The sequence below is a fragment of the Alternaria triticimaculans genome (genome assembly GCF_023758025.1).
Source record: "Alternaria triticimaculans strain BMP 0046 chromosome Unknown scaffold_1, whole genome shotgun sequence".
Classification (NCBI taxonomy): Eukaryota; Fungi; Ascomycota; class Dothideomycetes; order Pleosporales; family Pleosporaceae; genus Alternaria; species Alternaria triticimaculans.
Genome location: NW_026055958.1, coordinates 2,512,785 through 2,524,849, shown reverse-complemented (window position 1 = coordinate 2,524,849; position 12,065 = coordinate 2,512,785). Strand labels below are relative to the sequence as shown.

General features: G+C 51.7%; 4 protein-coding genes across 4 annotated transcripts; 2 read left to right on the top strand and 2 right to left on the bottom strand.

The window, feature by feature from the left end:
• Nucleotides 1-2,338: 2,338 nt before the first annotated feature.
• Nucleotides 2,339-3,511, bottom strand: J4E78_000823 (uncharacterized protein; the record flags this gene model as incomplete). Its single annotated transcript, XM_049361484.1, has 3 exons — nucleotides 2,339-2,769; nucleotides 2,817-3,122; nucleotides 3,175-3,511. 3 exons carry the CDS (start codon nucleotides 3,509-3,511, stop codon nucleotides 2,339-2,341), a joined length of 1,074 nt encoding a protein of 357 aa, XP_049226767.1.
• Nucleotides 3,512-5,702: 2,191 nt separating this feature from the next.
• Nucleotides 5,703-6,728, top strand: J4E78_000822 (uncharacterized protein; the record flags this gene model as incomplete). The annotated part of the gene is made up of 1 exon (XM_049361483.1): nucleotides 5,703-6,728. The coding sequence occupies one exon, from the start codon at nucleotides 5,703-5,705 to the stop codon at nucleotides 6,726-6,728; it is 1,026 nt and encodes a 341-aa protein (XP_049226766.1).
• A 446-nt stretch (nucleotides 6,729-7,174) lies between these two features.
• Nucleotides 7,175-8,369, top strand: J4E78_000821 (uncharacterized protein; the record flags this gene model as incomplete). The annotated part of the gene is made up of 4 exons (XM_049361482.1): nucleotides 7,175-7,713; nucleotides 7,768-7,910; nucleotides 7,970-8,137; nucleotides 8,197-8,369. The coding sequence occupies 4 exons, from the start codon at nucleotides 7,175-7,177 to the stop codon at nucleotides 8,367-8,369; spliced, it is 1,023 nt and encodes a 340-aa protein (XP_049226765.1).
• A 302-nt stretch (nucleotides 8,370-8,671) lies between these two features.
• On the bottom strand, nucleotides 8,672-10,333 carry J4E78_000820 (uncharacterized protein; the record flags this gene model as incomplete). The annotated part of the gene is made up of 1 exon (XM_049361481.1): nucleotides 8,672-10,333. The coding sequence occupies one exon, from the start codon at nucleotides 10,331-10,333 to the stop codon at nucleotides 8,672-8,674; it is 1,662 nt and encodes a 553-aa protein (XP_049226764.1).
• Between the last annotated feature and the right edge of the window lie 1,732 nt (nucleotides 10,334-12,065).

Genomic DNA, 12,065 nt, shown 5'->3' with positions numbered 1-12,065 from the left:
ACCTGCCAGGTAGTCGCCACATCCAGTCGCAGTCACCCTGCCCTGAATATTGAAGTATAAAGTCAGTGTATATCTTCACACGCAGTTCGCATAGAGACACTCACAGCCGGTGTACCAGTCGAGAACCTCTGTGTAGTCACTTGTCGCTCGGCACTCTGCCAAAGATATGGGAAGGGATTCGCTGCGCGTGCTTTCATCATCACGAATCTTGCGTGTTCGGCGGAAGCAACGCGCGGGCGGCATCTCTTTTCCGCGATTTCTGACCTGTAATTCTTTGCTGTTCGTGACCTGGTTTTCCATGCCCAGTACGAGCGTGTCCAGGGATGGACAGCTAGATTGGTTTTCTAGATGCGCAAAGAAATCTTTTGCAAATAGATGAGCTTGGCGCTCGATGTCTCCATAAACATCGTCACTCTCCTCTCCGAAATTGCAGCAGTCGTGACCCCACCTTTCCCGAAGTTGAAGGGTGCGTAGCTTGGTCAATTTGCAGATGGGTGACTGTATATATGTTAGAGATGGAACGTGAAATCAGATACTGTACAGTCTTACCAAGTCTGGATCGAACCCGCCTTTGTAATTCAACATTATACCTGAGCTAAGATTGAACGCGAGTTGTTCCAAGTTTGGACATGCTAGAGATATCTCTTCCCAAAATGGTGGTTCGCTGTCATCTAAGCGCCCTCTAGTGTCCCACATGTGTATCGAGAGAACAACAAGCTGCTGTCCAACAATCGCCAGAATTTGCTTGAAGGACTCCAACGTGAAATCTATCCACCCCCTATCACTCCACTGCAAACACAGACTTTTCAATTCAGGACAGCGGCTAATCAACTCTTCGACGGCGTCATCGTCCTCTTCGTAGGGAGTATCATCATCCGGGTCTTCCACCTCGTCGTCGTCGACTAGCTCCAGTCCTAGATGTTTCAACGATAAGTCCTGGTCGCCAAGCTCATGTACCAAATTGGAGATGAACCTTTGGCTGCAGGAACATGCCCAAAGAGTCAAATGTGTGAGCTGAGGAAACGATATAATCTTGCTGAGTCCGTATGTATCGATGCCGAGAGGGATTCCGGATATTGAAAGTTGGCGAAGCTTCTCTAGGCGCCCATACGATTCGTCTAGAGACGAAAAGGTTTCGGCGAGTCTTCGGCTAAGATCGTGTGAATACCTATCAAACTTGGTTCCAAGGTACAGTCTCTCCAGATCCTTATACTTGCCGATGTCCTCCAGGGAGTCCAGAAAGTTCTCTTCCTCCAATTCCGACCAGGTTTCTTCTGGATGGGGGAGCCAGAGGTCCGCAGTTCGCACACAGTCGAGGTATTGTAATTGAAATAGGTCCTCGAGTCTTAGGTGTACGTGTGTTAATGTGCCCATTTGTTTAAGGAAAAATTCGCGTGCTATGTTCGACGGCAACGGTAGGGTCGAGAGGAACCTATCACAATTCAGTAAAGTTCTGACATGACAGTCCGCGAGGTTATGACGAGAGCATGCGACAGGCTGGCATGTGCAGCATTCCGAAGATCGAGGACGCACCGAAAAGATTGTAGGCAGTCCGGAGGGAAATAGTCTAGTATCGCTTCTATCGCGCTACTTTGAGCAGATGTCAACCTGTCTTCACGGTCGAAGCGTCGATGCGGCTTGGTCTGGAACTCGGGAGCTTCTGCCGGGGGAAGGCTGTCCATCAACGTCAAGCTCCTTGTAGCGTCAAGATGCGCTTGGGCACCTTCGGCCATGCAGTTCTCGAACCGTGCGACTTCCGATGGATCGAGTACGTTGATGGTGACCTTCCGATACAGTCGAGGCCTGGCGAGGTCGCATAGCGCTTTCGACGTCAGACATAGGGCCTGGAGGTGCGAAGGCAAGTGGATCTGCTGGACTTAGCACATCGGCCGATGGGAGGTGTCTTAGGGTCTCCGCGCATACATAATCCAATATCAGAAGATGTACATCTGCCGGCAGCACCGGGAGGGTCGACATGGTCGCGTGCATTTGTTGAGCAGGTCGAGCGGAGGAACGACGCGTGGGCGCGTCCAACGCCGCGGGCGGGGCGGCGCGTGCTAGACTCTTGGCACTCAGGTACCCCCTGAGAACGGCTTGTAGGTTGCCGGCTTACCCAGGTACTTCCGCCCGAACCACAACATCCACCTTTTCACATACCGCCCATTACATTTATTATGCCGTCGCATTTGATGCACTCCCAGATTTCGTACAAGACATTGCAGCTTGATTCTTAGGAGCTAAGCTATGTACAATATTGCTCGGTGTTGAGAGTCATCAGGATCAGCCACGCATGTGACACGGCCCACGACACTACGCTGTCTTTTCTACCCAGGGCAATTTACTCCTCGGAGAGAACGTCCTTCTTCTCCTTCGGGGGCCTCATTCCACAGTACAAGCAAGTATCGGGGTATCCTGTCCATGGGCTTCCCTTGACCGGTACACCACCATCTGCCGTCCACATATTTACGGGTTGAGGATTCTGTCTCGCGCGGGGATTGACGCCGACATCGATGGTAGCGTAGAGCCCATCTTCGATAGTCTTGCCAATGAGCGAAATCTTCATCACTGGGTCGTCGCCACCCTGCTTCGCCATGTTGAAGAGCGCATCAACTGCGTTGGTGGTGATGGCTTGCTTGTTCGTGTTGTAAGGAGAAGTCTTCTCAACTTGGCCTAGGAAGTTCTGCTCGATATAAAACTGACCGACGTGCGAGATCGTGCCACCTTGAATGGTATTGTTGGGAAGGAGTTTAGCACCATGGTGGATGATGGCTAGGGTTGTCAGTAAGGCGTTGGTAAAAGACAGGAGTGAAGCGTACTGTGGAGATGGTTCGTGCGGCCGACGTAGTGTCCTGGGATAACGGTAATGAAGGTAGCGGTACCATTGGCGCTGGTGGGTTGCACGCCGCGAAGAGCATTGGTCGCAATAGCGGTAGCAGAGCCGTCGCCATTGCCCTTCGCCTGAACACCCGTGTAGACACCAGTGGCGTTACTTCCCCACATCTCAACGTAGGCATCGGTGACAGGCTTGCAAGATGAAGTGTCGATAATGTTGACGTCCAAGTGGGTGATGGCACCCTTCTCTCCGGTCAAAAGGTCCTGGCGAACGAGCTCACCGGTGACCCCTATCAGTTTGTAAGCCAACCTGTCTCAAGAGATGCAACCTTCTCCACTTACAGTATGGACCCTCAGTGGATTCAGGGTCAAGCGTGCATGCTGCCTCGGCACCGTAGCTTTCCTCGACTTCAGCGACGTCACGACGGACGAGCTCGTGTTCCTTCGCGAAACCAGCTGCAACCCGAAGCTCGTGGAGCCTTGCCTCACGCCTCTGATGCTGCTCCCGGACCCACCCGGTCTCGACGAGATCCCTTTTACACGCCTGAACACTTCGACGGTTGGGATGATCCAAATGAGCCTGCCTCCTCAAGATCTCCTTGTTGGTGTTGCCACCGGGATGCGCGACAACACCGGTAGCCAAGAGAATGGCAGCGAGGGCTTGTGTGAGCTGAACCATGATGTCTGCAAATGCTCTGTGGACGTGAGGAGGCTCAAGGTGATCTCAAGATGCCATGTAGTCGGCCTTCTTATACTTTCCGGTTGCTGCGCCTTGGTGCGGTATTCCTGCAGGTGCTAATGACATCGTTCTGGATCTACACATCTGTGCTGTCGCTGTTCTCGTCACCGCGCAGTCTAAACTGCGTTCCCTGTTGTGTGCTACTCTCCACAGATTGTCTAGGATGAGGTCCATAATCAACATGGCTGTGATAGGCAGCGGCAATTGCTCGCTTCGGTACACGCGCCGCAGCTAGATTAGCGTTCATCTAGTGCCCGATCTTGGCGGCGGAGTGCATGCGGCATGGTAGTCTTGGTACGACTCTCCAGGACGACGTGTGGCTAATGTCGACCAGTCGTATATTAACCGGAAGTGCTGCGCGTGGTGATCGGTAGTTGAATGCGGTGTGATGCGTCCGCGTCATGATGCGAATCTGGATCTATACGTCTAAAAATGCACAAGCGAGCATCCCCAAGCTTGTATAGGTAAATACCTTCTGGTTCGAGGTTGGTGGGATGCTATTTGACGCTGCATCTGAAGACAGATACAAACTCGTTGAATCTACTTAGCCAGTCTCGGTTAAGCGAGGGGAGGGCGGTTGGATTTTACTGGGGCTTACACATGTATAGTCGGGCGGCCAAGACACCATCTGGATATACTTTTGCATTGATGAAAACCGGCAGGCTCGTAAGGTGGAGCAAATGGCATGACCCGTATTTCTCAGCACCAACAATGTCTTCGAACGGGTCGGGCCTATGGAGCCGAGTGTGCGTGTCTCATGTGCCTGGATGGATGCAGATCCTGGCAGCTGCCATATGTGACATGGGACTGGAGATGTCACGTAGCTGGGAGCAGCGCTCTGTACATGGCTCGATCTTCTACCCACGTTCACCGCGGAATGATTTCCACTTGTCGTAAAGCCGGTGACATGCTTCTTACCGGGCTCTAGCAGTCGAGACCGTGAGACCGACTCCTCTTACTCCTCGGAGCACTCGCTCAAGAACAGCCACTCGGTTCCGAGAGGTGGACTGTCCTTGCGGTATCTTCGGACGATACTCTCCCCCTCTTCGACGACATTCATTCATTCCTGAGCGCTCAAATTAGCACGTATATTGTCGAAGTTTCCGTAAGGTGATTATGGTGAGCAGACCGCGCATCGTCAGCACCCCCGTGATAGGCTATGGATATCCGGCAGCCCAAGCGGCGATATGCCACTAGCAGGAGCGTGGTTGAGGCGAGTACGCGTGGTTGAGGTAGCAGTATCGGGAGCCTTGATACGCAGGTTTAGAAGGTGAGTGGCTTTCGCATAATAGAGAGCTCGGAAGACACACGTGCCAGGGGCATTGCGGGGTGCGTAAGAGCTCATCATCAGTATTGCTGCCGCAGCCGGCATAAGGCAACCAAAGAAGACAATAACGCGACTATGCTCTGCAAGAGATATTAGCAGTACAGGAACTTCCTTGCTAGGTCCTCTATCTGTGCGTAAAGCCGCTCTTGCGCGCCGGCAGAAAGTGCCTAGGCATGGCTCACCCTGCGTGGGTTTCAAGGTGTCGCTGCAAGGAAGGAGCAGCCTGCGACTCCTGAACGGAAAACACAGACCTGCTGCTCTTGGAGTTGTAGCAGTAGGTATAGTAACGTGACATAAGCTTCGCGATTTTCTGGAGGCTGGAGCTTCGCAGTCCGGAATGTTCTCCATGAGCTAAGAACTGCGCTAGTCGCCATCCAGGTCTGTGCAAGCGACCTCGACAGCCTGGAGCCGTGCCTTCCGCACTCCTGGCCGAAACACGATCCTCGACAGCTGAAACCCACAACGCCAGGACAGCCCCGACACCAGCGTCTTGACGATGTTTGGTAGTCCTTTTCGTGTGCTCACCGTGACGCGATTAGCCCAGCGCCACACCTCCGTTGCACATTGAACGAATGGTAATGCTCATCAGCTCCGTGCCCCTGGCGGCACTCCTTATAGTATCAGCATCGCATGCCTGCGAAGTTAACCACAGTGGCGAAACGGGTTGGCGTCTGAGGGTGATGAAGAAACGACGAAACATTGCAATGCTTTTGCAAAATCAATATAGGCGTTCATGCTCGCTAGCACTAACTTTCTTTACTTGACCGTCGTCATTCCAGCTTTCTCACGCACGCATACAGCAAGATGGCGACTTTTCTCAATTCTCCATGTACACCTGCCAAACCCGCACATACCTTCTACCATGACGACAGCGCATCTCGAAGCCACAAGGCAAACCTGTCTGGCGCAACTATGCTGGACTTGTTGAGTGGCCCCGAAGGATCCATCGCCGCAGCCTATGAGTCCTCGAGCGTGCACCAGCGTTCTTCTAGGTCGAGGCGGCCATCCCAAACCTCGATCACCAAATCTCAATTACGCCAGACGAACCGCACTTTAATCGAAATCATCCACAATGTTCAAGCCGAGCTAGCGACACAGAGAGAGGCAATGCTCGACATGCAAACACGGATCCTTCAGCTTGAAAGTGCCTCGCAAATATACAACCAGGACCTTGGCCCGCGTCATACAATCGCCGGCCACCGCAAGCGGTCTCAAATCAGAAGCGCAGAGGGCGCTGCTCGCGAAACGCAGGGACGTTGGGACGCATACCAGAAAGATGTAGACATGCTTGGCCCTCCTCTTATCGCGAACGAGTTCTGGAAGTCACCTAGCCGTTTCTCTGGCTTCAACTTCAACTTCGATCTACTTGAGACGATACCGAAGTCTCTCCATCCCCCTCCTCCAGATGTGGATGATGTTCCGAGTCTTTCTCCAGATGAGCAGCCAGAAACATATACGCCGGGGCTTCGCCGGATTCCCGCCAGAATTACCCGGATCAAGACATCCGATCCCACTACGATGTACCATGATGCGGTGAGCGACATCAAAGAACACGTTGTAGAGTTCGACAAAATCAATGCCCCCATGCCTGTCAAGCTCCAGACACCGCCACGAAGTTCACGCAGCAAGTTGACATCGATGTACAGCCGGGATGATGAAATTACAGCATTACCCCGGATTCCCTTCCAGCCGGCACCAAGCACACATAACTCACATCGCAGCTTGATGGGTATCAAAAGCTTGCTATTGTACAGGACATCATCGAGGAGTCAGAAATCTGACTACCCTCCATCGGATCATCGACGTTCAGGCTCTTCTTTACGCTGTTGAGTACAGGTTGGCATCGCAGCGCAAGAGTGACGTTTGTATTGGTAGCAAGAGAAGCGAAGAGAAGGGAACTATGAATTAGAGTCGAAAGGGAATAGTTCGCGATAGACGTGTACGTGTTATGAGGAATCTATTACGCTGTGTTACCATCGCCGTTAGTCTGGACCACAGCTTCCAACAATTTCTTACAAGTTAAGTGCGCCATTCCGAAATATAGTTCAGAGAAATGCATACAACATGTCACCCGAATGGGCTCTTTCATCATGACTGTGAAGTGACAAATGCATGACCTCGTGGACGAGCAAATAGCGTGAACATGCCTCGGAGTTAAGGCGGCTTGGCATTTCTCGCGCTTTCCACCACGCAAAACGTCATTACCCGTTACATATATCATCGCGCCGCCTTCCACCTCCCCATCGACAACGACATCGCAAAGGCACACACACATCATGGCGTCCCTCTTACGGAGACCCTTCGCCATCACGGCAACATTGCGACAAGCATCGCCGAAAGCACCGCAGACCCTCACGATCCGCGCATTCCACAACACGCCACTGAAGCAGCAGTCGCACTTCTTCCGCCCCGCAAAGCCCACGGTATCGACATCGCACAATGTTTCCAAGTTCCAGCAAGCGTTCCGACGCGGATACCAGCAGGCTGCATACAACCCGGTGGCGCAGGGCGACTTGCGACAGCGCATGCTGTATGGAGCCGGCATCTTCGGTGCCACCCTTCTAGGCATCAACTTTATCTTCAACCGCGAGACCCGCGAGGACGGCGGCATGCCGCCATTCGAGCGCGAATACCTCAACGACACCTTCATGCACACTGGCCTCGGTATTGGAATGATCGGCATTGCTGCCCGCGCGCTGCACATGAACGGCTGGAGCTTCAGGCTTATGAGCGCAAACCCATGGCTGGTACTCGGAGTTGGCCTGGTTGGAAGCATTGGCACAATGTATGGCACCATGGCTACCTCGCCGTCTAAGTAAGTGTGGATATCGATATTGTGTTGTGGAGTAGACATGCTAACCCGACGCAGCTACGTCCAAAAGTACGCCCTCTGGACTGCCTTCAACGGTACTCAAGCCCTCCTCCTGTCGCCCCTCTTCTTCATGCACCCTGCCATCCTCGCTCGCGCCGGTCTCTACACTGCCGGAATGATGGGTTCAATTGCTTTCGTTGGTAAGTTGTGGCCCGTACGAAGTGCATGGAAGATACACACACTGACTTTTTATTTCCAGGTGCGACCGCAAAGACAGACAAGTACCTCTACCTAGGCGCACCGCTTTTGGGCGGCGTGGCCATTGTGGCGCTTTCTGGCCTCGCTCCACTCGTCATTCCCGCCACCGCTGCTCGCACACTTATGTTCACCGAGAACATCTGGCTATATGGAGGTCTTGCAGTATTTGGTCAGGCTCTTTCCCCTTGTATCAATTGCCTGTAAGACATACACTGACCGTTTTACTAGGAGGCTTCACGCTCTACGACGTGCAGAAGGTGCTGAACCATGCGCGCCAGGCCGAGCGCGGCTTGATCCCCAAGGATCCCGTCAACGAGTCCATCTCGCTCGAGCTGGACTTCATCAACATCTTCGTCCGCATGGTACAGATTCTGGGCATGAGCCAGAACAGGAGGAAATAAACATCTTGGAATAATGGCATAGGGAAGCCTGCAGGTTACTTAGGAGACTTGCTCGTTCTTCATCTTCGTTGAATATGCTATGAGTTTTGGCTATAGCTGTATATAACTCCTCTCTTTGGGCTTTTTGCGCTGATACATACCACAAATGAGCAAAAACAGTTGAAATCACTCCCTCATATACGTCTTTCCGATTTACTAGTCGAAGGCGGTCCGTCGCGCTGTATCTGTAATTATGCCCGATTATCTGTCACCCTGTACCACGGTAAGCAGTTGAAGCTTCCGTTGGCTTATCTTCTGCCTCCTCAGCTATAATTGGGTTGGTAGCTTGCTGCTACTGCAGCTGTAATCCCATTGCAGAGCGCTATCAACTTGTCCCGATCTTCCCATCTGGGTAGTTCAGGCGCCAACTTCAGCCATTGGCCCACAGCATCTGTGAGGCGTCCTCGGTGGTCTTCTGTAGCGATATGAGCAACGCCAGTTGCAGGATCATCGGGATTTTGAGGAATGAGAGCTGCACCGGCACGAATCATCATCATCGTTACTTCAGCATCATCCACAGCACGGAAACTCTTCCTAGTGACCATGTGCTTGGATTCCATCCATGCGACCCAGCAAGTTTTCGTATCATCCCCAGACAGTTCTATACTGTCGTTTGGATCGCTGCCAGCGCGGATAAGAAGATCGATCATACCCGGATAACATGCATACTCGTCTTGATATACAACGCTTGTAGCCAACAGTGGACTCAGAAAAGCGTGATAGAGAAGGCTGTATCCCGGACTTTCTTGCCCGTTTCTCAGCTTCCGGAGGTCGTTGAAACTTTTGAGGTCGTGTCTTTGGGCGAAAGTTGTGAAGCCGATTTCTATTGCTAGTAGAATAGCATTTGTATCCAGTGACAGATCGGACACAGGGGATAGATCTGAGTTCTTGTAGTTTGTTTCATGTAGAATCGCAAAAGCGAAACGGCTAAGTAAGCGGGACATGTGCGAAGGCGAATTCTGTTCCACCTCCTGCGCATAAGCAACGGCAGTCCAGAAAGCCCTATCCTTCCCCGTGATGCTTCCCAGTTCGCTGTTGTACAGGGTGTAGCAGGACATATATGCCAAAACCGTGCTGGCGTCAAAAGCGTGGTCACTGATGTGCAGGCAATCAATGTCCCAAATATTCGGAGTACTGAGGAACTCAAACACGGTACGGTGCATGAAATCGACGTAAGGATCCTTGCTCATAAAGGACTTGTAGACCTCCAGGAGTCCTCTACATCGACTACGCAAACGGCCTTCGAACATCGTAGTTCTGGATCTCTTTTCATCGAGATTAGGTTCTGTGAAATCTTCCATTGCGCGTGTCTCCATGTTCTTTTCATAAGCCCAGGCTAAACTAACGGCTGATGTCTTGTCTTCGATTTGTAGTGAGCGATGGATGTAACAAATTCGCAGAAGTCGCGCAGCTTGTTGAAGGTAGCGAGTAGGGAGGCCGTTGAGTATGTGGCGGAAGAGACTTTCGAGTTCCGGTGGTAATTCCTCAACGCGACGTCGTATTTCCTCTACGCTGTCGTAGGCCTCAAACCCCTCAAGGAGCGTGCGGCACGCAAGCACGACCCATAAGAATACACCATCTGCTTTGTTCTGTATGTATTCTATCAGCTCTTGGACGATTTCGTGGCTTATGAACTTGTACTCTGCGACATAGGAGTGTGACCTCACAGTGTCGTTGATGTACAGTTCGATGTCCGGTCTCGTTATATCCTGAAGTCTCAGCTGCGGCGCAGAGGAGAAAGCTGCGATGCATGTATCAATGGGCCTGCTTGAAACTAGGAGCTTGATGTTTGCGCTGGTTGCGAGGCTTTTCACAAAGGATATACCGTCTCGTTCGTTGCCCGTGAACTCATCGAGACCATCGATGAAGAAGGCGAAAGCTCCGTTCGTTGATATAGCGCCTAAATTTTCGAATGCGGTCTCCATCTCGGTGTTCGACAACACTTTTAAGTCGCTAGTGCGATTTTGCGCTTCTTGCCACATATGCGGGAGTACTGCAGGTATCAGTTTTGGGTTCTGCCCGAGAACATGATATAGCAATCCCCGGGCAAGTCCTTCTTGTGAGCTTTGCTCTACAGATCCGATATTCCACAAGAAGAATGAGGCCATTGTCAATGTTCTGTGACCTGCCCACGAGCGTAGTGACGACATGGTCTCGGGGTGATTGTACAGGAATTTCTAATTTGATCATAACATTAGTACACTATTCGCACGAACTTCATGCTTAAATATTGCTCACCATCAACGTCGATTTACCGCTGCCCGGTTTACCATGTATCCAATAGATATCGCGTCCAAATCGTAGCCATTTTCCCAAGTCATCCCAAATGACCCCAGATGCAGGCGGTTTGATGGCCCATTCGTAGGTGTTGGAGTGAGTTGCGGCGATGTTGTTTCTTCTATCGTCGATTAAGCGAAACCAAAGTCGGTCCAGAATCCTTTTTGTACATTTTTCATCGAATGCCTTCTTTTCGTCGCCCACGAGCTTGCTCTTGTTCACTACGTAAGAATCGATACGCCTATCCAAGTTGCAATCGCTGTTCAAAGCTTGTGTTTCATGCTTCTGTACAGTGTGGCCAAACGCATTGTCCAGCCGGCGTGGGACCACTTGATTGATGTCTGTGATCAGATCCGATAACTTGGAAATAAGGCTTTCAAATTGTTCCTTGTCTTTGATGACCCATTTTATCCTACTGAAACTGGAGGATTTGCTTTTGCAATCTTTGCTTAAAGACTAAAGAGAGTCTCCACCTTGACCAAACTGAGAATTCGACGATTTGAGAAGGGGTCGGAAGTTGAGCAACCTTTTGCGTAAGCTTGTCCGCGGTCGATCAGTCACAGCCGCTGAGACATCCGTTACGTCGTCAGCTGATCTCAGACCATAACGTTGTTCCAGTACGTCTCCGTCTTGCAGAAGCCCGAGAATGCAGCCAAGACCTTGCTGCACAAGACATCGGAGGTCTGGGTCGTCCAGTCGCGTATCGTACCCATCGAAATCGTGTAACTTCAGTCGTTCTGCCCATTGGAGCAACAGCGTCTTTTGGAAGTTAAGCCTTGTTTTGAGTAGTGTGTAATCTTTCTCCATGCATTTGGCCGCTCCAATCTGCGAGAGGAGCGTCACACAGTCTTCGAAGACCCCAATGAGCGCAAGCGTGCCAACAGCAAGGCCGGCAGTCTCCATGGCGGCTGAAGAATCAGTGTAATTTCAGCCACACCTATGCATTCTAAACATGCGCTTTAAATCGTCAGTATTATAACGCAAAGTATGGTAGAAATAACTTCAACGAACGTTCAAGACGATTTCAATGTTTGGATGCGACTGACGCTCCAGTGTTCGTGCATCACACATGAAGGCAACTTCTCAACAGGGCGCTCGAGCGGTCGTGTGCGAACATGTATGGGGCAAAGTCGTACTGGAGCTCAGCTGAGTCTTCGAGGCTGTGTACTGGAAGTTTCTTCATGTGTGTGTGTGGAAGGCTGAGTGTGCATGCCCCAGCGACTGCACGCGACGCGGCCTTCAATGACTGGTTGCACATCGCAACACCAAGTACGCCACTTACCGCAGCACCACGGAAGGCGTTTCTGCCTTGCCGGAAGACCAAGCTGTGCGGTCAGGCAAGATAGCTACGCCCCGTTCGCTGCTCACACTCTATCTGCT